Source organism: Lipotes vexillifer, unplaced genomic scaffold (genome assembly GCF_000442215.2).
Source record: "Lipotes vexillifer unplaced genomic scaffold, Lipotes_vexillifer_v1.1 scaffold209, whole genome shotgun sequence".
Taxonomy (NCBI): domain Eukaryota; kingdom Metazoa; phylum Chordata; class Mammalia; order Artiodactyla; family Lipotidae; genus Lipotes; species Lipotes vexillifer.
The window spans coordinates 1,058,135-1,081,832 of record NW_006787556.1 but is presented as its reverse complement, the minus strand read 5'-3'; the positions used below and the strand labels follow the sequence as shown (position 1 = coordinate 1,081,832).

General features: G+C 39.8%; 1 protein-coding gene across 1 annotated transcript in view; it reads left to right on the top strand.

Moving 5' to 3' along the window:
- The first annotated feature begins 96 nt into the window (after positions 1-96).
- Positions 97-23,698, top strand: part of THEM4 (thioesterase superfamily member 4) — a 46,991-nt gene continuing 23,389 nt past the window's right edge. Inside the window, exons 1-2 of the mRNA XM_007460301.1 lie at positions 97-199; positions 9,209-9,395. Coding sequence (XP_007460363.1) covers positions 101-199; positions 9,209-9,395 — 286 coding nt within the window. The 5' untranslated portion in view covers positions 97-100. The remainder of the gene's footprint in view (positions 200-9,208; positions 9,396-23,698) is intronic.

Sequence of the window (23,698 nt, the reverse complement as noted above, 5' to 3'; positions counted from 1 at the left end):
GCGGGCCGTTGGGGGGCTGGTTGGGTGAGTTGGCCTCTGCCGCGGCCGCGAGCCAGCCGCCGCGCTGCCGGCGGCCGGAGCCCCGCGCAATCTCGGAGCCATGCTGAGGAGCTGCACCGCGGCACTGCGCACGCTCCAGGCCCTGCGCGGCAGGCGGGAAGGCGTGTCCCCGGCAGCGAGGGACCCGGTACTCGCGCGGGTAAGTCCCGGGCGCTGGGCGGCGGAAGTGGGCAGAGGGGTGGGACTTTCCGTCAGGAACAACCCTGTGATATGATCAGCTGTTTATCCGTTTCCTCAGCCAGCTGACCTCAGAATAAAAGGTAACAGCTACAAGAGGCATCAATGTTAACGGGGTCACCGGATCTTTCAGTCCTGAGATTCAAGCCGTAAGAAACTGCATAGGAGGGTGACGCCGTTTGTTGGGGTTTTTTTTAACATCTTTATTGGAGTATAATTGCTTTACAGTGGTGTGTTAGTTTCTGCTGTATAACAAAGTGAATCAGCTATACGTATACATATATCCCCATATCTCCTCCCTCTTGAGCCTCCCTCCCACCCCCCCTCTAGGTGGGGTGACCCGTTTTGAAGCAGTGTGAAGGATGCTTGAGTCATGTTAGCAGGTCAAGGAATACAGCTGCCACTAATATTAATAAAGAAAGGTTGTGCCTTAAGCAAGGTCACATAGAAAACACGTGGTACAGTTGGAATCTGAACCTAAGCAGTCTGCCTCCTAACCATTACATTATACCCTCAGGAGAAGAGTACGTCTCTAACAAGGGTTTAATCCTAGTTCTCTACTACTAGTTTATCTACTACTTTACTTATCTACTAGAAAAACGGTTAAGATATTCTGTCTTATCGTTTTTCAGTCAGCAGTTAATACAAATATTTGCTGCCTCTCACCAGCTATATCCAAGGAATATCTAAAGATAATAGTTTATAGGGATATTGGCTTAATTCTAGATAATTCAATTAAGTGGTACTGCTTAAATTGTCCTCTCTGAAGCAGATCAGTTCAATGAAAATAATCATTTTGGACTCGTAAAGGACACACACAAGTGGATCCCATTTAATGATAGTTAAAACCACTTTAACATCTCTGAAAATGTTAAGTTCAAGAACTTTTTTTTTTTAATATTGATTTATTTTATTTTTGGCTGCATCAGGTCTTAGTTGCGGCACGCGGGGTCTTTGTTGCGGCTTAGTTGTGGCATGCGGGATCTTTCGTTGTGGTGCACAGGCTTAGATGCCCCGCCGCATGTGGGAGCTTAGTTCCCCAAGACCAGGGATCCAACCCGTGTTCCCTACATTGGAAGGCAGATTCTTAACCACTGGACCACCAGGGAAGTCCCAAGTTCAAGAATGTTAAAACAATTTCTATACAGTCCTTATTATTAAACAGTCTGCTTGAATGAATAATGAAATAATGTTCACTTTGGGAGAGTCAAGGTAACTAATAATAATTTATAATGAAGTCAGCTTCCTTGATTGTTTTAATATTAGAAATAATAAAGACAACCAACTTATATTAAAATAAGTAATAGTAAATGGTTAAAAATTTTTAAGGTGAAGTTTTTAGCAAAAAGAAAGGAGAGGCTGGCACTTCTAATAGAAACATTTAATAAATATTGTAATGGGATTCTAATGGTGTTAGCTTTAGGGAATAAGTAATAATTGATGGAATGAGGATGTTTTTATTAGCAGTTATTTAAATTTTTCCACTTGAAGTCTAAAAACTTGTGGTTGAATATACAAAAGAGCATTAAGTATGGGCCATTTATAAGAACAAAGACGTCAAAAGAGAATTCTAAAGTTACAGTCTCACTTCCAGGCTCGTGCAGAATATATTTCTCTTTTCAACTTTGGGTTAAAATATCTACAAGACTGTGGTTGGGAGCATCCTGATAGGGCTATGCGGTAGTCATGTTTCTTTCTTCTGGGCCTTGTGTCTTCTACCAGTTATTCTCAATCCTTTGGAGACAGGAGATGATACCTCATTCCACTTATCACCATTTTAAGGCATTCAGGATTGTCTTGAATAAGTGGTTCAGCTTCTACTGTCTTAATTAAGAAATTCTTCGATATAAGAGGAAACCTGACTTTAGCAAGGATGTCAACCATAAACGGCTGGCAATTAGGTTCATCATATTTCAGCCACCTGACTGCAGCATCGTAAACCTGATCCTCTGCTCTCACAGTTAGTGTCCTGGTTGAGGAGATGTGTAACTCACCTGGTATCAAGTTGTAGAAATTCATCAGTTTTATAAAATTCAGTAAAATGCTGATGAATAAAGTCATCTGCAGTTGCGTTCAATTTAGGACAGTCTAGACACTCTGCTAGCCCACTTATACCAAGACAACTGGAAGCATCAACTTGTTCTTTGAAAAAATCAACACACATTTCTTCACAGGTTCAATCTGGTACTGGTTTGCTGCATCTAACAAAGATTGAACATTGTTACTATTCACAGAAATTCTAATGCTATAAGCGAATTCCACAAGTTGTTTAATAATGTCAGGTTCAGCATCTTTGAGTTCTACTTCAAAGAACTTTGATTCAAGCATGTTAGTTGTGAACATTAAGTTTAAAAAATAACTGGCTGCAGCAAGGACAACACAGTGAACAGCTGTCTTTCGTTCCTGGACCATAAGGATCACATCACACAGTGTTTTCTTTGGATTTATGTAGCTTGTCAACAAGGTTCTGCAGTCAGTCCCTCCCAGCGTGATTTCAAGTTGACCCTGGGTATAAATCCCTGGGTAGACTGTAGATTCAACTATAGTTGGGTGGTGGATTTAAATCACTGTTTCCGCATGTTATTCATGACGCCCATGAAGCTTGCCAATTTTAGCTTCCTCTCGAGCAAGTTTCTTTTCGGTCTTCTTGCCGCTCTTCTCCACCCCGGAGGCTGCCATCCTCCGTCAGCACGGTTCACGCCTGAACCGCCATTCCAGGCGAAGGGTTGCAGGCTCCCGATACTCTGGGGCTTCTGTTTATCAAACACCTTGACCGGGATGGGTGGCCGCAGCGCCCTGCTCCCGAACCAGCGAGCCAGCGGGGGACCACTGCGGTAGGACAAGGCCCTGTGGCCCCCTCAAGCTCGCCGGGAAGCGATGACGCGGGCTCTGCTGCATCTCCCACAGAACCGAAGCCCAGAGAAGGAGCCTGTGCCAGCTTACTTTTAAAGAATAATGAATACAGATCGGTTATTAATCCTGTACCATCGTGCACTTTGGAAAATAAAATGCCCTGTGCTAATCTCACAACAAAGACAGATTCGTTTCTTTAATATGTTGGTGTCTTGTAATCTATGTTGAGAATACTTATATTAACAGTATTTACGGGCTTTATAACAGTAGTATTTACAGGGCTTACAAATCATGCTTCTTTTGGTTCAGTAACTTAATCTTAAAAAGAGACACATTATAAAGTTGTAACTGGCCTTCCCTGGTGGCGCAGTGGTTGAGAGTCCGCCTGCCGATGCAGGGGACACGGGTTCGTGCCCCGGTCCGGGAAGATACCACATGCCACGGAGCGGCTGGGCCCGTGAGCCATGGCCACTGAGCCTGCGCGTCCAGAGCCTGTGCTCCGCAACAGGAGAGACCAAAACAGTGAGAGGCCCGCATACTGAAAAAAAAAAAAAAAAAAGTTGTAACTTAAGTCCCACTTGAAAAATACATAATCAAAGATCTAGCAAGACCTTTCCTCTATTCAGGGCAACAAAAAATAGTGATTATCCCTCACATCCCTCATGCACAGAGTCTATGCTGTGAATTTACAGGTGCCTTTACTTCAAGTATCTCATAATTCTCATCTCCTTGGACTGAAACTTTCATTATTTTTATTTCTCACAACATCATAGTGTTCATCTGTGGTCCCAAACTCAACATGCCCCAAACTAAAATGAATGGTTTCACTCCTACTTTCCGCTCCTGACGTGTACATGAACACTAACGAAAACCTCCTCTTTCTTTTCCTTCTATCCACTCCAGCCTTCAAACCACAAGTCAAGAATCATCCAAAACTCTTCTCCTTTCTCTTCCCCCGTGATCTTGTGCCTCCCTCCCACCCTCCCTACCCACCCCAATCATGTAGTTTTTAAAGTACATAAATTCTGGAAGTAACCTAACACACACCATTAGTCATAAATTAATATGTATTGACTAATACCTGTCAATTAAGAGGTAGAATAGGATGTGTAAGCTTTGGAGTTGTGAATTTGGGCTTACCGCATCCATAGGTCTCATCTTAAATAGGGAACTCTAGGTTTGATCAGTTCTAGCATCCTTTCACGGACCAGTGCAACAGAGATAATAAAGGCTTTTAGGAATTAGAATGACTCCCTTGACCCTGGGCTCTCCTACCTGATTGTAACTTTGAGAGTCTGGGGGATTCAGCTAAATGCAACAATCTTTTTTTTCCCCTTTTTTGGCACTGCATGGCATGTGGGATCTTAGTTCCCTGACCAGGGATCAAACCCACGCCACAATCCTTGGTCCCAATATCCTAAATATCTCTTAAATCTTTTTCATTCCTCTCTACCTAGTTCACCTTCTGACCACATTTCTCCTGGACCTTTACAACAGTCTTTTAACTGGTTTCCTTACCATTGCTTCTCACCTTACAATTCATCCTTTACATCAGAGGGAGCTTTCTAAAACCTAATTTCATGTTACTGCTTTGCTTAAAACTCTTTAAGCCTCCCCATAATGGAAAAAGTACTTTGCCACTCAAATACCACCTTCATGATTCTTTAAAGACTCCTTTCTTTAATTAGCTTCATCCTAAGCAATAACATTTATGAAATCCTAAGTGTGATGTGCTATTTATGTCCTTTTATTGGTATAATATTCATTTAAAAATACATATATCATTGTCCTTGTGCCAGCTAAAATCATCTTTCCTATTGGCCTTTGGAAACATTAACCCAGAAGATGAAATCTAAGCCTTCGTTAAAGCCAAAGAGCCACTGTAGTGTCATGCCTCTTCTGCTTTGCCATCCCTATCTTGCTGCTGTTCTCTTTGCACCTTTCATCTATGAAGACTGAAATCCTAGCAGTTCCCCATCTCTCTGTGCCTTTGCTTGGAGCAGCCCTCCTATTCTTTCCTTAGGGAACTTTTCATACTTTAGAAATCACTGTATCAGTCCTCATCTTTGTGAAGTTTTCCCTGGAAGTCACTCCTTCTGTGTCTGTATCTATTTCTTTTGTTAACATTTTTCACACTCGAGGCAGCAATCACTTGAGGACAGGGCCTAAGTATTCTCTCTTTGTATTACCTGTTCCTGGCACAGAACCAGAGCATATAGTAGGGCTCAAAAAAGTTCATCGCGGGGGCTTCCCTGGTGGCGCAGTGGTTGAGAGTCCGCCTGCAGATGCAGGGGACACAGGTTCGTGCCCTGGTCCAGGAAGATCCCACATGCCATGGAGCGGCTGGGCCCGTGAGCCATGGCCGTTGAGCCTGCGTGTCCGGAGCCTGTGCTCCGCAACGGGAGAGGCCACAACAGTGAGAGGCCCACATACCGCAAAAAAAAAAAAAAAAAAGTTCATTGCAGGACTTTCCCTGGCAGTCCAGTGGTTAAGGCTCTGCACTTCCACTGCAGGGGGCGGGGGTTTGATCCCTGGTCAGGGAACTAAGATCCCACATGCCATGCAGTGCCAAAAAAGGGGGGAAAAAAAAAAAGATTGTTGTATTTAGCTGAATCCCCCAGACTTTCAAAGTTATAATCAGGTAGGAGAGCCCAGGATCAAGGGAGTCATTCTAATTCCTAAAAGCCTTTATTATCTCTGTTGCACTGGTCCGTGAAAGGATGCTAGAACTGATCAAACCTAGAGTTCCCTATTTAAGATGAGACCTATGGATGCGGTAAGCCCAAATTCACAACTCCAAAGCTTACACATCCTATTCTACCTCTTAATTGACAGGTATTAGTCAATACATATTAATTTATGACTAATGGTGTGTGTTAGGTTACTTCCAGAATTTATGTACTTTAAAAACTACATGATTGGGGTGGGTAGGGAGGGTGGGAGGGAGGCACAAGAGGGAGGGGATATGGGGATATATGTATACATATAACTAATTCCCTTTGTTATACAGCAGAAACTAACACAACGTTGTAAAGCAATTATACTCCAATAAAGATGTTAAAAAAAAAAAGCCATCAGTGCATACTGGAATTTGATGGCAAGAATAGGCACATGAGTAATAGCTTTGAAAAATAAATTAAATAAAAAGAGAAAAAAAAACTATATGATTGGGATTCTAAGGAAATAAACCAAAGTAGAGAAAAGACTATATTCACAGTGTTCCAATGATCCTTTTCATTTAAAGCAGCAAAAGATTGGAAACAATTTACATGTACAATTTAAATGGTTAAGTAAATTATAGTATATCATTTTAAAGGACTATTTTTCTGCTGTTGAAAATGGTGATAACTGAGATTAAGGGCATGAGAAAGTGAACACTAAAGAATTTTAAGTGATGAAGCAAAAGAAAAATTGTATTTCTTACTGAGATTACAAGTATATTAAGAAAAGCTGTAGTTAAAAAAAGCTTGGAGGAGGGATTTCTGTGGTGGTCCAGTGGTTAAGACTCCAAGCTCTCAATGCTGGGGGCCCGAGTTCAATTCCTGGTGGGGGAACTATATCCCACATGCTGCAACTAAAAGATCCCTCATGCTGCAACCCCGCATGCCTCAACTGAAGATCCTGCACGTGGCAAGAAAGATCCCACATGCCGCAACTAAGACCCAGCATGGCCAAATAAATAAATATTAAAAAAATAACTTAGAGGAAATATATCAAAATTTTACCATTAGTTATATTAAGATGGAGAGATAATGAGTGGGTTAAAAAATTTTTGTTTTTCTTTTCTTTCCTTCCCAAATTTTCTGAGCTGAAAGTCTGAAGGGATAAGCCAATCCAAAACCATAGGAAAAAACAAAGGTACAAATACTGAGCTAGGGAGCGGAGTGGTCTCAACGCCACTCATGTTTCCCCTCACGTATTCAAGACTTCCTTTTGTTAGCCAGGAAATTTTTAGTTCCATAGAGTCCTTGGGACAGGCTCCCTAAATTCTTGCCATCAGGCCAGGATCAGAGCCAGCCCAGAGGTCAGCAGAAGGCTGGTTGGCTGGTTCTTCCATCACAATAACAGCACCTCCCTGTACCCTGGGGTGTAGTCCAAGTGTTGTAGGTACATTGAATCTGAATGAATTGATAAGAGTGCCTGGAAGTAGAATGCCACAGAGTTGATAGCTTCTGTGATCTTAATGTTCCAGGATTTCTGCAGAAGTCAAAATAACTGATTTGCCTTTCTGGTGCCGATGGGCATTTGCTTTGTCCAGCTCTTTTGTAGGTGACACTTTGTCCCCCAAGTCCTCCAGGGCCCATGTACCTTTCCACCTGCTGTGTGGGCACTGAAGTGGTAGCAGTGCTGAGTGCTACAGAGAAATAGCACTGGTAGAAGCTGTGGTTATTATGACACCAAGAACTTTTCCCCTCCAACTTTTCCTCCTCTTTCTTTGTATTCTCTTTCTTGGCATCTGGCTCTGTCACCTACTCCGTTGAACAGTTCAGAAACCTGAGATTGGCTCTTGTATTTTTCCTCTTCCCTCACTCTCCTTATCCAAATAGTCACCAAGTTCTGCTTCATGCATTCATAATTTTTCACCTGAGTTATTCCAGTAGCCTCTAGACAGGGCCCTCTGATTCCAATCTTGAAATCACTCCCACTATCTTTTGTATTATGGCCAAATCTGATCTTGTCACCTATTTAAAATCCCTCCGAGAGCACTGCAGATGCAATTCAAACCAGTTAACTTAGTGTGGAAGCTTCCCACAGTCAGGCCCTTGCCTACATCTCTGCTCTTCCCCTTGTACTGAAACAATGCCAAGCTTCCTTGAGGCCTTAGTTTCATCATCTGTAAAATGGGGATAATAATTTGTACCTACTTCATATGGTTGTTGTAAGGCCCCTCCGAACTGTTTCATGCCTCCTTGCCTTTGCACACAGTGTTCCTTTGCCTATAATACTCTTTCTATCTGGCTAATTTCTGCTTGTCTAATGAAGATTCAAGTCAAAAAACCCCTACCTGAATACCCAATCTCAGATGAATACCTCTCCCCTGTGCTCTGGCTTCCTGTGTGTTTCCCACTGGTAACACTTTTTACATGGAGGAAAATTGTCTGTCCTTCATCTCTCTTTATCACCAGTTCCTGGCTGCTGACTTTAAAAAAATGCACCATATGAGAGTTGCGAATTAAGTTTTATTTGAGGCAAAATCAGGACTACAGCCTGGAGACAGCATCTCAGATAGCTCTGAGAAACTGCTCCAAAGAGGCAGGGGGGGGAAGATCACTATATATGTGATTTTGGTGAAGGGGGAGTACATGCAATCAAGCTAGTCTCTAGTGAAGGTTACTGCTAGTCACAAGGAACACATGTCACCATGAAGGATTTTAGTGCTTTTCTAGATATGAGGAGATACAAGAATTGGGCTCATAAAATCAGCTCCTGAGGGGCTTCCCTGGTGGCGCAGTGGTTGAGAGTCCGCCTGCCGATGCAGGAGACACGGGTTCGTGCCCCGGTCCGGGAAGATCCCACATGCCGCCGAGCGCCTGAGCCCGTGAGCAATGGCCACTGAGCCTGCGCATCCGGAGCCTGTGCTCCGCAACGGGAGAGGCCACAACAGTGAGAGGCCCGCGTACCGAAAAAAAAAAAAAAAAAATCAGCTCCTGAAAATACCTAACTATCTGAAGACCTGTTCTGCCAGATTTTCTCAGAGCACAGGATGCTTCATTTCTGTCCTCCACCCTGAACTCCTTTCAGGGGGTGTTGAAAATCAGCAGCTGCAGCAGCACATGATTTAATCCTTGTAGGGGTGGATGTTAAGTGCCGGTTTGTAGTTGACATGGCTCACCTGTGCTTGATTAAGGTTTAAAAAAAGAAGGGGGTCTGCAGACCTGGGCTTAATACCAACTCTGCTAATGGCTAGTTGGATGACATTGAGCAAATCATTTATCCTCTCTCAATCTCCCAGTTCTCCCAAGGAGAGAGGACCAGGTGATCCTAGAAATTTGTTTCCACTTCAAAACAACAAGCTTTTGGGAAGAGGAAAAGCAGCAAGATAGTCTTAGAAAATAAGAGAATATGTTATGAAATAGGATGTACCTCCCATTACTCTCCTTTTTTTCCTTTCTTTTAGAGGTGGTTTTCTACAGAGAAAGTCATTCCTAAGGACCATGCTCTCCCCAACCCCAGCTGGAGCAAGGACTTAAGACTCCTCTTTGACCAGTTCATGAAGAAATGTGAAGACGGCTCCTGGGAACGTTTGCCTTCATATAAAAGTAAATATACTCAAAAGAGTGAAGATTTCAAAACCTATTTTCTTGGTAGGAATAGCTACGCTCCCATAAAGAATAATTAAATATCAAATATAAAACTAAGAACAGATTGAAGTACTTGTTACCACTTGAAAAAGGAAGGAGGATAGTGCAGGGGGTTTGCTATATTCTGCAGTTTTATAGGCCAGAAATCTCAATAAATTTCACAGATTGTGGGAGAGCATGAAGTCTGTTGCCATTAATAAGAATGCCCCCACCATGGCATCATCATCACCATTATCAGGAAGGGGCCCCAGAAAGACTCGACCCTACCACATTCTCATCACCTTTCTGTCTTGAGGCTGTCATCACTAACCTCAATTTACTGTTTATCCCAATATATGGCTCTGTCACCCTAAGAAGCTCAGAATACTCAAGTCATCCCCTCATCTCCCAGACTCTAAACTCCCGAGGCAAACTATCCCACCTCCAACACATACACATTGTACTTCCTGTCCTTTGTGTGTGTGTGTGTGTGTGTGTGTGTGTTTTAATTAATAGACTTCTTCTTTTTTAGTAGTTTCAGGTCTATAGAAAAAAGAGTGGAAAGAACAGAGTTCCCATATACCCCTTAATTCCTTCTGCCAGCTCTCCATTTATTAACATCTTGCGATAGTAAAGTACATTTGTTGTAATGGTGAGACTGTATTAATACATTAACTAAAGTCCATAGTTTACATTAGGGTTCACTGTGTAATACTTGATGAGTTTTGACAAATGTATAATGACATGTATCATACGGAATAGTTCCACTGCCTTAAAAATTCACTATGTCCCCCGTTCATCTGTCCCTCCTCCCGAACCCTTGGCAACCACTGATCTTTTTACTCTCTCCATGGTTTTGCCTTTTCCAGAATACACACAGTATGTAGCCTTTTCAGATTGTTTTCTTTCACTTAATAATATACATTTATTAAGGTACATTTATTTTTTCCACAGCACTTAACACCATCTGGCATGCCTTGTGTTTATTTAACAGTGTGTCTCTCACCACTAGAGTGTTTGCTTCTGTCGACTTAAGAAAAAATGCACAATGTGAGAGTTGCAAGTTAAGTTTTATTTGGGGCAAAATGAGGACTGCAGCTCGGGAGACAGCATTTCAGATAGCTCTGAGAAACTGCTCCAGAGAGGTAGGGGGGAAGGTCAGTATATATGTGATTTTGGTGAAGGGGGAATGCATGCAATCAAGCATATATTTTTTTGCAGAAGGTTTCTGCTAGTCACGAGGAGCAGACATCACCATGAAGGATTTTAGTGCTTTTCTAGATATGAGGAGATAAAAGAATTGGGCTCATAAAATCGGTCCTGAAAATATCTATCTGAAGACCTATTCTGCCACTTTTTCCCAGAGCACAGAATGCCTCATTTCTGCTCTCCACCCTGAACTCCTTTCGGGGGTGTTGAAAGTCAGCATCTGCAGCAGCACATGATTTAATTCTTGTAAAGGGAGTTGGTAAGTGCCAATGGCAAGTGCCAATTTGTAGTTGACAGCGCCTCCTCATGGTCATAAATTCGACCATGATTTGGGAGGCATTTCATGACCATTTTGTCCCACGGTGCTAGGAGGGCTCATTCCTAGGTCTGGTGAAGATTTTGCTGACAGGCCACTCAGTGTGCTATTACTGGACTAGATCTTTTAACAGTAACTAAAGACTCTGGACCACCTGTCTTACTAATCTGTTATGGTCCAGGAAAATTCCCTCTTGTTGTATCTTCCCATATCTAGAGTTACAGTATTACAATCATTGATCTCATATAAAACTATGTATTTTTGTTGGAGACTCAGTCACACATTTGGTAATGCAAGAAACAACAATCTTGTAAAACAGGAAAAATGCAAATAACATAGCTAGCAATATTATTAAAGTCATAAGTGAGAATTAAGCCAAGAACTTCCATTAGGTACAGCCCAGTATATCTTCAGGTCACCTGACATAGTCTGTTCTGTACCAATCGTTATCTTTCAGGGAAATGGTGTATTGTCACTGTCCATAAGGCTCCCAGCCCAATTTCCTAGTTACTACGCTAGTTATCCTTAGTATAATTTGATTGTTCCCAAGGTAAAAGGGTGCCTTAAAACTTAAATGACCACAGCCTGGTGTTAACCACATAAATCCATCCCATAATTGCGGGAGCTTTTATTCCTTGGCTGAAATTTTGCTGTTGCTCTGATTGAGCTTGAGTAACTTTAGAGGAAAATTCATTTTTTCATGGCCAGGGTCAGAGCAGGTATTATTAATTGTCTAGGTGAGGGGATCCCATCTAGTAATATCAAGAGTGAACTTTCTTTCTTCTGAAATATATTTCCTAAGGGCCATCCAATTAGAGCCTTGGAGTAGAGCAATCCACCAAGGTAATCCAGAAGTACTAGACAAAGGTGATTGGCTACAAACCCAACAATTGGATTGATTTTTTAAACTAGCATAGGATCGTGTCCATGATAGAAAACACTTGATTTATATGCAAAGGTCTGAGAAGTTAAGAAAACTTTATAAATAATACAAATCAGGTCCAGCATCTTGGGTAAGCTGTCTGCTTCTGATGTTGTCTTCTTTTCATCCTGGTGTGAGTATAGTTTCCTCTGTTTGAGCAGTGTTTTAAGGTGAGTTTGAGGTTAGCAGTCCTCTCTATAGACCAGTCTGGTGCAGCAGCCCTTTTTAAGTGGGAAATATGAATCCAAGAGTGAATCCCTTTAGTTTTGCTGCACATGAACTAGTTAAGGGTACCTGGTGAGGGCCTTTCCATCTGGGTTGTAGTGAGTCCTTTAAATGATGTCTTTTCTAATATACATAGTCCCCTGGTTGCAGGTCATGGGGCAAATGATCTTCATCCAAAGATAGATTACTGAGATAAGCTTCAAAAACAAACTTAGAGTGTGCTTTTAATAATACAATTTAACTTTATATCAATATAACATAACAACAAGGAACTATCCTGGAAGTGAGTCTTAGTAAATACAGACCTCCATTAACAAAACTGGGATTTAACATTCATTGAAACATCTTTTTCTCTCTAAAATTACCCTCATTTCTACCAAATATAACCAAATTAAGACTAATTTGTTTGCAAAATAAATCTGGTCTCAATACACTTGGCCTGATGATATATAACTATAATTGATCATATAGGCTTTTTGCTTGCTGAAACTTTTATAAGGAGTCTCAGGCTGGACTTTTAAAATAACCTCTCAGGGCTAAGAAAGTCACCAAGGGCTTATCACAGATTTCGCCTAACAGATCTAGGTGAATTCCTCCCTTTTCAAGGTCCCAAAATACCTTGAGTTTTCTGTACCTGTTAGTGAGGTAGCCTTCCTAATTTATCTGATAAAGCTACTGGCAACCTGAGAGTTTCCAGTGTCTGGAGCGGACAGATAGCAAAGATAAATGTTTCAATCCTGCTTACAAAGGTATAATTTACCAAATTACTATAAGTCATAATTAGTTTGAGGGGAAGGTTTTTCCTTACACCTGGAAAACACAGATTTAAACCAGTAATTCTTCAGATAGAAACCATAAAATTTACAACCATATTCACCAGTTGACTCAGTCCTGTGTAACTAATCCTTTTTGTTAACAGCTTTATGAAGCCATCAGGTTTTTCATTAGAATTCTTCAATTTCTTACCCAGTTCAGCATTATGGTCTGAAAGTCAGAAACTTGTATTTATCCAAAAGTCCTTTCTATAAGTTTTCTTGAAGAGGAAGCATTTTTGCAAAGGCATTAGAGTGAAACTGTAAGTGTCTATAATGACAGAAAACTTAAGGCGCGTTTAAAATCTGATTACAATGCAATTAACAAAGAAACTTGGTTACTACTATGACATACAACACTTTAAGATAATAACTAGAATTATGACTGATAACATTTTACCAGGACATATCAGAATTTTAGGAACTCCATATAATTTCTAGGATATCTTTATTAGCAACATTTACCATACAATATAACCTAAGAAGATTTATTACTCATTTGACATTACTTCCCATGTAATTTAACATACCAAATGAATCTAATTAGTTTGACATCTCTCTTTGGGATGTATCAGGGGCCCTTTGAAGCATCCCAGAGTTAGCTAGAGGTCAAAAGGATGTCATTAAAATTTGATTTAGGAAGTTTTGTCAAACTATATCAAAAAGGATTTAGAACATTCAGTCAGATAGGATCACAGATAGTCACTGTGAAACAATAGTTATTCACTTAGCCCAAGTAACAATAAAAGATTCCAAAGGCAAATACAGAACAGATCACTTATAAGGTAAAGAAACTTGAAATCTGTTATCAAAGGCATTTCAACATTATCAGAAATCTTGCCCTCTTGAGAGAGAAAAAACAAATTCAAGTTTTGCACCCGCTTACTTTTGAAATTCATTTACGGGACTTCCCTGATGTGCAGTGGTTAAGAATCCGCCTGCCGATGCAGGGGACACGGGTTCGAGCTCTGGTTTGGGAAGATCCCATGTGCCTCGGAGCAACTAAGCCCATGCGCCACAACTACTTAGCCTGCGCTCTAGAGCCCATGAGCCACAACTACTGAGCCCACGTGCCTAGAGCCCCCGTGCTCCACAACAAGAGAAGCTACCACAATGAAAAGCCTCACACCACAACAAAGAGTAGCCCCACCCGCTGCAACTAGAGAAAGCCCACGTGCAGCAACAAAGACCCAACACGGCCAAAAATAAATGAATAAATAATAAAAAATAAATAAATAACATTCATTTACTCAATTAAATTTATTTTAACCTTAGTCAATCCAGACCATGCACAAAACTCTTTTCTTGGGGTCCCCTTTCCACAAACCTTTTTATGACTTTCTGTATCCATCACTTTATTTCCCATTCAGAAACAGCCAGCTATAAGTCAGACCTACTTCCTTTTCCCTTAAAAAAATGCGATTCTATTCCTCATGACTTCTTTACTAGAAACATACATCCTACTTTCCTACTGTATACTGAAATGTTTCCTTTATTATTTCTATTAGCTTTAGCTACATGTTTAAATTAGAATCCTCAGCTCTTAAAACCTTAATTTCTTTTGAAAACTAAGTAAGCAATTATGAACTGTCCTTTACATTAGCATTCTGTAGATTGGTGAACATAAATACCAGTGATATTTTCTAAAAACATTTGCTTTCTTTAGAGAATGTGGCACGAAACATATTCATTTATAATCCTAAATACCTTTTGTTTCTCTGTAAAAGGAAGCCAATGTTCAGTAATTAATGTTTCAGTATCTTATTTTATTTGGGAATGACCTAGCTATTCAATAAGCTTCCATCACTTAACTTAATTTAGCACAACTCTACAATTTCAAATTACCAGAACCTGGAGAGACTATTTCAGATAGACATTCGTAAAGCATAATTATTCTTAATAGAGTTTATCTAAAAGCACCTATCTCATTTACATTTTCTTTCCTTAAAAGTTTCTTCACGTCAAGTTACTTTCCCTGCTGACATATTTGTAACAGATATAACAAGGTTTTATTTAGCTTATATTACACCTAGGTACAATAAAAGTATTACTCTTAATGTTGATGACTCTAAAACCATGTCTGTATTAATTAGATCAACAAACTTAAAACATTAATACCAGATATTAATTTAATACTGAATATTTCCCAGTTCACATGAACCTGAAATTCATTCAGCTTAATTTCTCTTGTATTTAGAATTGTTTGATTTGTGCTTACTTTTTTTTTTGAATTTTATTTTATTTATTTTTTTATACATCAGGTTCTTAGTTATCCATTTTATACGTATTAGGGTATATATGTCAATCCCAATCTCCCAGTTCATCCCACCACCACCTCCCCACCCCTACCAGCTTTCCCCCCTTGGTGTCCATACATTTGTTCTCTACATCTGTGTCTCAATTTCTGCCCTGCGAACCAGTTCATCTGTACCATTTTTCTAGGTTCCACATATATGTATTATTATACGATATTTATTTTTCTCTTTCTGACTTACTTCACTCTGTAAGACAGTCTCTAGATCCATCCACATCTCTACAAATGACCCAATTTCATTCCTTTTTATGGCAGAGTAATATTCATTGTATATATGTAGCACATCTTTATCCATTTGTCTGTCAGTGGGCATTTAGGTTGCTTCCATGTCCTGGCTATTGTAAATAGTGCTGCAATAAACATTGGGGTGCATGTGTCTTTTTGAATTACGGTTTTCTCTGGGTATATGCCCATTAGTGGGATTGCTGGGTCATATGGTAATTCTATTTTTAGTTTTTTAAGGAACCTCCATACTGTTCTCCATAGTGGCTGTATCAATTTACATTCCCACCAACAGTGCAAGAGGATTCCCTTGTCTCCACATCCTCTCCAGCATTTGTTGTTTCTAGATTTTCTGATGATGCCCATTCTAACTGGTGTGAGGTGATACCTCATTGTAGTTTGGATTTGCATTTCTCTAATAATTAGTGATGTTGAGGAGCTTTTCATGTGCTTTTTGGCCATCTGTATGTCTTCTTTGGAGAAATGTCTTTAGGTCTTCTGCCCATTTCTTGATTGGGTTGTTTTTTTAATATTGAGCTGCATGAGCTGTTTATATATTTTGGACATTAATCCTTTGTCCGTTGATTCATTTGCAAATATTTTTCCCATTCTGAGGGTTGTCTTTCCGTCTTGTTTGTAGTTTCCTTTGCTGCACAAAAACTTTTAAGTTCCATTAGATCCCATTTGTTTATTTTTGTTTTTATTTCCATTATTCTAGGAGGTGGATCAAAAAAGATCTTGCTGTGATTTATGTCAAAGTGTTCTTCCTATGCTTTCCTTTTAGAGTTTTATAGTGTCTGGTCTTACATTTAGATCTCTAATCCATTTTGAGTTTACTTCTGTGTATGGTGTTAGGGAGTGTTCTAATTTCATTCTTTTACATGTAGCTGTCGAGTTTTCCCAGCACCACTTATTAAACACACTGTCTTTTCTCCATTGTATATCCTTGCCCCATTTGTCATAAATTAGTTGACCATAGGTGCATGGGTTTATCTCTGGGCTTTCTATCCTGTTCCGTTGATCTATATTTCTGTTTTTGTGCCAGTACCATATTGTCTTGATTACTATAGCTTTGTAGTATAGTCTGAAGTCAGGGAGTCTGATTCCTCCAGCTCCATTTTTTTCCCTCAAGACTGCTTTGGCCATTCGGGGTCTTTTGTGTCTCCATACAAATTTTAAGATTTTTTGTTCTAGTTCTGTAAAAAATGCCATTGGTAGTTTGATAGGGATTGCATTGAATCTGCAGATTGCTTTGGGTAGTAGTCATTTTCACAATATTGATTCTTCCAATCAAGAACATGGTATATCTCTCCATCTGTTTGTATCATCTTTAATTTCTTTCATCAGTGTCTTATAATTTTCTACATACAGGTCTTTTGTCTCCCTTGGTAGGTTTATTCCTAGGTATTTTATTCTTTTTGTTGCAGTGGTACATGGGAGTGTTTCCTTAATTTCTCTTTCAGATTTTTCATCGTTAGTGTATAGGAATGCAAGACATTTCTGTGCATTAATTTTGTATCCTGCAACTTTACCAAATTCATTGATTAGCTCTAGTAGTTTTCTGGTGGCATCTTTAGGATTCTCTATGTATAGTATCATGTCATTTGCAAACAGTGACAGTTTTACTTCTTCTTTTCCAGTTTGTATTCCTTTTATTTCTTTTTCTTCTCTGATTGCCGTGGCTAGGACTTCCAAAACTGTGTTGAATAATAGTGGTGAGAGTGGACATCCTTGTCTTGTTTCTGATCTTAGAGGAAATGCTTTCCGTTTTTCACCATTGAGAATGATGTTTGCTGTGGGTTTGTCATATATGGCCTTTATTATGTTGAGGTAGGTTCCCTCTGTGCCCACTTTCTGGAGAGTTTTTTCATAAATGGGTGTTGAATTTTGTCAAAAGCTTTTTCTGCCTCTATTGAGATGATCATTTGGTTTTTATTCTTCAGTTTGTTAATATGGTATATCACATTTATTGATTTGCATATATTGAAGAATCCTTGCATCCCTGGGATAAATCCCACTTGATCATGGTGTATGATCCTTTTAATGTGTTGTTGGATTCTGTTTGCTATTATTTTGTTGAGGATTTTTGCATCTATATTCATCAGTGATATTGGTCTGTAATTTTCTTTCTTTGTAGTATCTTTGTCTGGTTTTGGTATCAGGGTGATGGTGGCCTCATAGAATGAGTTTAGGAGTGTTCCTTCCTCTGCAGTTTTTTGGAAGAGTTTGAGAAGGATTGTTAGCTCGTCTCTAAATGTTTGATAGAATTCACCTGTGAAGCCATCTGGTCCTGGGCTTTTGTTTGTTGGAAGATTTTTAATCACAGTTTCATTACTTGTGATTGGTCTGTTCATATTTTCTATTTCTTCCTGGTTCAGTCTTAGAAAGTTATACCTTTCTAAGAATTTGTCCATTTCTTCCAGGTTTTCCACTTTATTGGTATAGAGTTGCTTGTAGTAGTCTCTTAGGATATTTTGTATTTCTGCAATGTCTGTTGTAACTTCTCCTTTTTCATTTCTAATTTTATTGATTTGAGTCCCCTCCCTCTTTTTCTTGATGAGTCTGGCTAATGGTTTATCAATTTTGTTTATCTTCTCAAAGAACCAGCTTTTAGTTTTATTGATCTTTGCTATTGTTTTCTTTGTTTCTATTTCATTTATTTCTGCTCTGATCTTTATGATTTCTTTCCTTCTACTAACTTTGGGTATTGTTTGTTCTTCTTTCTCTAGTTCTTTTAGGTGCAAGATTAGATTGTTTATTTGAGATGTTTGTTGCTTCTTGAGGTAGGATTGTATTGTTATAAACTTCCCTCTTAGAACTGCTTTTGCTGCATCACATAGGTTTTGGATCATCGTGTTTTCATTGCCATTTGTCTCTAGGTATTTTTGATTTCCTCTTTGATTTCTTCAGTGATATCTTGGTTATTTAGTAACATATTGTTTAACCTCCATGTGTTTGTGTTTTTTATGTTTTTTTTCCCTGTAATTGATTTCTAATCTCATAGCATTGTGGTCAGAAAAGACGCTTGATATGATTTCAGTTTTCTTAACTTTACTGAGGCTTGATTTGTGACCCAAGATGTGATCTATCCTGGAGAATGTTCTGTGCGCACTTGAGAAGAAAGTGTAATCTGCTGTTTTTGGATGGAAGTCCTATAAATATCAATTAAATCTATCTGGTCTGTTGTGTCATTTAAAGCTTGTGTTTCCTTATTAATTTTCTGTCTGGAAGATCTGTCCATTGATGTAAGTGAGGTGTTAAAGTCCCCCACTATTATTGTGTTACTGTCGATTTCCTCTTTTATAGCTGATAGCAGTTTCCTTATGTATTGAGGTGCCCCTATGTTGGGTGCATATATATTTATAATTGTTATATCTTCTTCTTGGATTGATCCCTTGATCATTTTGTAGTGCCCTTCCTTGTCTCTTGTAACATTCTTTATTTTAAAGTCTATTTTATCTAATATGAGTATTGCTACTCCAGCTTTCATTTGATTTCCATTTGCATGGAATATCTTTTTCCATCCCCTCACTTTCAGTCTGTATGTATCCCTAGGTCTGAAGTGGGTCTCTTATAGACAGCCTGTATATGGGTCTTGTTTTTGTATCCATTCATCGAGCCTGTGTCTTTTGGTTGGAGCATTTAATCCATTCACATTTAAGGTAATTATCGATATGTATGTTCCTGTGACCATTTTCTTAATTGTTTTGGGGGTTTTTTTGTGGGTCCTTTTCTTGTCTTGTGTTTCCCACTTAGAGAAGTTCCTTTAGCATTTGTTGTAGAGCTGGCTTGGTGGTGCTGAATTCTTTTAACTTTTGTTTGTCTGTAAAGCTTTTGATTTTTCCATCGAATCTGAATGAGATCCTTGCCAGTTAGAGTGATTTTGGTTGTCATTTCTTCCCTTTCATCACTTTAAATATGTCATTCCACTCCCTTCTGGCTTGTAGAGTTTCTGCTGAGAAATCAGCTGTTAACCTTATGGGAGTTCCCTTGTATGTTATTTGTCATTTTTCCCTTGCTGCTTTCAATAATTTTTCTTTGTTTTTAATTTTTGCCAATTTGATTACTATGTTTCTCAGCGTGTTTCTCCTTGGGTTTATTCTGTATGGGACTCTCTGCACTTCCTGGACTAGGGTGGCTATTTCCTTTCCCATGTTAGGGAAGTTTTTGACTATAATCTGTTCAAATATTTTCTTGGGTCCTTTCTTTCTCTCTTCTCCTTCTGGGACCCCTATAATGCGAATGTTGTTGCGTTTAATGTCCCAGAGGTCTCTTAGGCTGTCTTCATTCCTTTTCATTCTTTTTTCTTTATTCTGTTCTGCAGCAGTGAATTCCACCATTCTGTCTTCCAGGTCACTTATCCGTTCTTCTGCCTCAGTTATTCTGCTATTGATTCCTTCTAGTGTAGTTTTCATTTCAGTTATTGTATTGTTTTATCTCTGTTTGTTTGTTCTTTAATTCTTCTAGGTCTTTGTCAAACATTTCTTGCATCTTCTTGATCTTTGCCTCCATTCTTTTTCCGAGGTCCTGGATCATCTTCACTATCATTATTCTGAATTCTTTTTCTGGAAGGTTGCCTATCTCTGCTCCATTTAGTTGTTTTTCTAGGGTCTTACCTTGTTCCTTCATCTGGTACATAGCCCTCTGCCTTTTCATCTTGTCTATCTTTCTGTGAATGTCAGTGCTTGCTTTTTCTTAAGCCAGTTAAATAGAGGTCATTTACAAATTAACCTCAGCAGCATTATCCAAAGGGACACACATACTGAGACATACATATATCTAGACAGACACAACGAGAGATCTATATAGCTTCATTTTCTAAACTTTGTCATGAATCAGATATCAAAATGTAAAACTCACTAGTTTATAACTAACAGTGGAATAAGAAAGAATTTTAAAGGCTTTGTTCCCTGTATTTTCCTCAGACTCAGGACTCAGAGATGGTCTATATAAGATAATTGTTCCTGAGAGCCCTAGTTTCAAGGCACAGGGAGAGAAAATCAAGTTCTCCTAGTAGGACTTGTTCCTCAGGGTCAGAATTCTGAAGAGATATGTTTCTGTTTTTTGAGGTTCTTTTTTTCCTTCAAGCTAGCTTTCTCTACTAGTTGGGAATTAAATGGGGGTTGGTTAACCTTCGACTGGCATTGTGTACTTAACTGGCACAATTGAAGTTTCATAATTTTCATAGATACCCCCTTTTCTTTCTTTTTAATGGTTTTAAAAAGTTGGTCTGATATAGTTTCAAGTAATTAATTGTTGGTTTCCTGAAAAGAAGTTACTCTATCATTTCCTCTTTTAGAAGCTTCTAGATACCAATCAAAGTAACCATTCCATTCAGTCTGTTTGATCTCATGGCTTGCTTTTTTCTAACTGTGTGCACAAAAATATTAATTTTGAAATAGCAAAAGAACCCCAATTTGGTCATTTTAGGTTGAGATCTCCTTTGGTATATTTCCCCAATTAAGTAGGTACTTGCAAATATGAGTTTTGTACATACATAAACCTGCCTGGAGTGTTAGTTAGAGGCTGGCTTTCTGATGCCCCTTGTTTCTGTGTTTGAGAGGCTCTATCTCCTATTTTAAGTGGAATTTGTCAGGGATAAAATTTACTAGTGAAATTGTGTGGTGGGCCAGTGTGCTGCTTGTGAGCTTAGCTCCTCTAGGCATCACCCCAGAGTTGTTTCAGCCCTCTTACATGTCTCAGTTTCTCCCTTCAGTGGTCTAATGCCACCGTGGGTGCTTGGATCACTGAATGGCCAATTCTTATGCATGCCCCTGGATGAGGAAGCCTTTTAATTAATGAGTAGGTTTCCCTATGGGATCACTGCATGGCATGAGGACTGCCTCCACCACTTCCATAAATTTCTCAGTCGCCTGAGAAAGCCAGAACAGGCTGGGAGGAGTCTTGTGCCCTTTCTTCGGAGCAAAGCTCTTATGTAATATCTTCACTTTTATCTTGACAAATTCTATTAAGGCAGCTGAACTGAGGAAAAGCATCAGATCAGCCTCTTACCTAACTACTCATTGCAGACCACTCAGTCTCCTACAACTGAGCAAACCCTGGTATCTTTCAACCAGCTCCCGCTCCACAGTATCTTTCACCTGGGTGAGTATTCCATGGTATCTTTCAACTGAGTGGATATTTCCCTGGTATCTTTTAACCAGGGCCCCCACCCCATATCTTTCAACTGGGAGGAGGCAGGTACCTGCTACTCTGCAAAATAAAACTCAGGATCATCAACCAACACACGAGATCTGAGAACCAGGAGAGACTTACCCAAATTCATCTGGACTCTCCAAGGAGGCAGATGGGTGCAAGGGGCCTCTGCTGGTACCAAGGCTCCAGTTCCTCGTAGAGTTTAGGCGAAGGAGAGAAGTCCACTCTGGGTCCCTTCGTGGTTGCCATAAAACCGTCAACTTGAAAAAAAAATGCACAATGTGAGAGTTGCGAGTTAAGTTTTATTTTGGGCAAAATGAGGACTGCAGCCCAGGAGACAGCATTTCAGATAGCTCTGAAAAACTGCTCCAAAGAGGTAGGGGAAGAAGGTCAGTATATATGTGATTTTGGTGGAGGGGGAATGCATGCCATCGAGCGAGTCTCTAGTGAAGGTTACTGCTAGTCACAAGGAGCAGACGTCACCGTGAAGGATTTTAGTGCTTTTCTAGATATGAGGAGATACAAGAATTGGGCTCATAAAATTGACTTCTGAAAATATCTATCTGAAGACCTTTTCTGCCAGTTTTTCCCAGAGCCCAGGATGCCTCATTTCTGCTCTCCATGCTGAACTCCTTTCAGGGGGTGTCGAAAATCAGCAGCTGCAGCAGCACATGATTTAATCCTTGTAGAGGTAGATGGCAAGTGCCAATGCAAAATACCAATTCATAGTTGACATTTCATAAGGGCAGAGATTTTTATATGTTTTATTCCCCACTATATCTCCAGTGCTTAGAACAGTACCTGATACATAGTAAGTGCTTTATACATATTTGTAGGACGAAGAAAGATAAGAAGGAAGGGAAGAAACACACACCAGGGAACCTGCTTAAGATGCTCTACTTGGTTGTTTTTTTTTTTACCTAAAGTCTCTTCCCTCCTGTAGTGAACACTCTAGTGACGAGAGCCAAACCACTAAAAAACGAAAACAAAGTAAATGCACTTTAATAACACCAAAAAAAAGGAGATCCCTCATATAGGAATTGGGAGGAACAGTGGACTGCCTTCTTTTCTGCCCGTTGCTTTCTTTAAAAAAGAAAAAAGAAAAACCAGAAGTTTATTAGCACATATACCTCATGTATACCTGGGAGATGCCCAGGGAAAAGTGAGTAACTCTCCGAGGTAGCCTAAGCCACCAGTTTATTTTTTGTTATTAATTAATTAATTAATTAATTTACTTTTGGCTGCATTGTGTCTTTGTTGCTCGTGCAGGCTTTCTCTAGTTGCAGCGAGCAGGGGCTACACTTCGTTGTAGTGCATGGGCTTCTCATTGCGGTGGCTTCTCTTGTTGTGGAGCACAGGCTCTAGTCACACGGGCTTCAGTAGTTGTGGCATTCAGGCTCTGTAGTTGTGGCTCACGGGCTCTAGAGTGCAGGCTCAGTAGTTGTGGCTTGCAGGCTTAGTTGCTCCGTGGCATGTGGAATCTTCCCAGACCAGGGCTCAAACCTGTGTCCCCTGCATTGGCAGGTGGATTCTTAACCTCTGTGCCACCAGGAAGTCATAAACCACCAGTTTAAATACCATTTTCAGCTAAAGACAAAAGGAGGGTGTTGGGGGTAGGGGTGTTGTGAGGAGATTACCAAGAAAAGATGTAAATTGCTGCTTTCTCCATTGAAAAGATTCTCTTGTGATTTAGAGTTCTTCTCTTCCCGGTACTGAGAGGGAGACACCCATACAAATGGAGATTTCCTTTATAAATGTAAATTTTCCTTGCAAAAGGTTAACCTCGGTTGTTTTGGAATAGAAAACGGGTTGGGAGCTACAACTATCGTCTTAACCTTTCTCTGTCTTCTCTTGCTTTCTATTTTAAACCTTACAGCCAGTCATCTGGACTTAATTTGAACCCCTCCAATCATGGAGTACTTGGGACTGGGGTGCTTTTTTCATTTTGGACAGCTCTAACTGTATTGAGCTATAATCTCTCTTGTACTTTCATCCATTCAGTTAGTTCTACCATCTAGGAACACACAGAATAAGTATAATCCTTTCATTTGGCATCATTTTATATGGATTAAAATATATCAATATATATTGGAATTTAGGAATCAGATCTATGTATCTCACTCCTGGGTACCTGCCAATTCTCATTGCCAG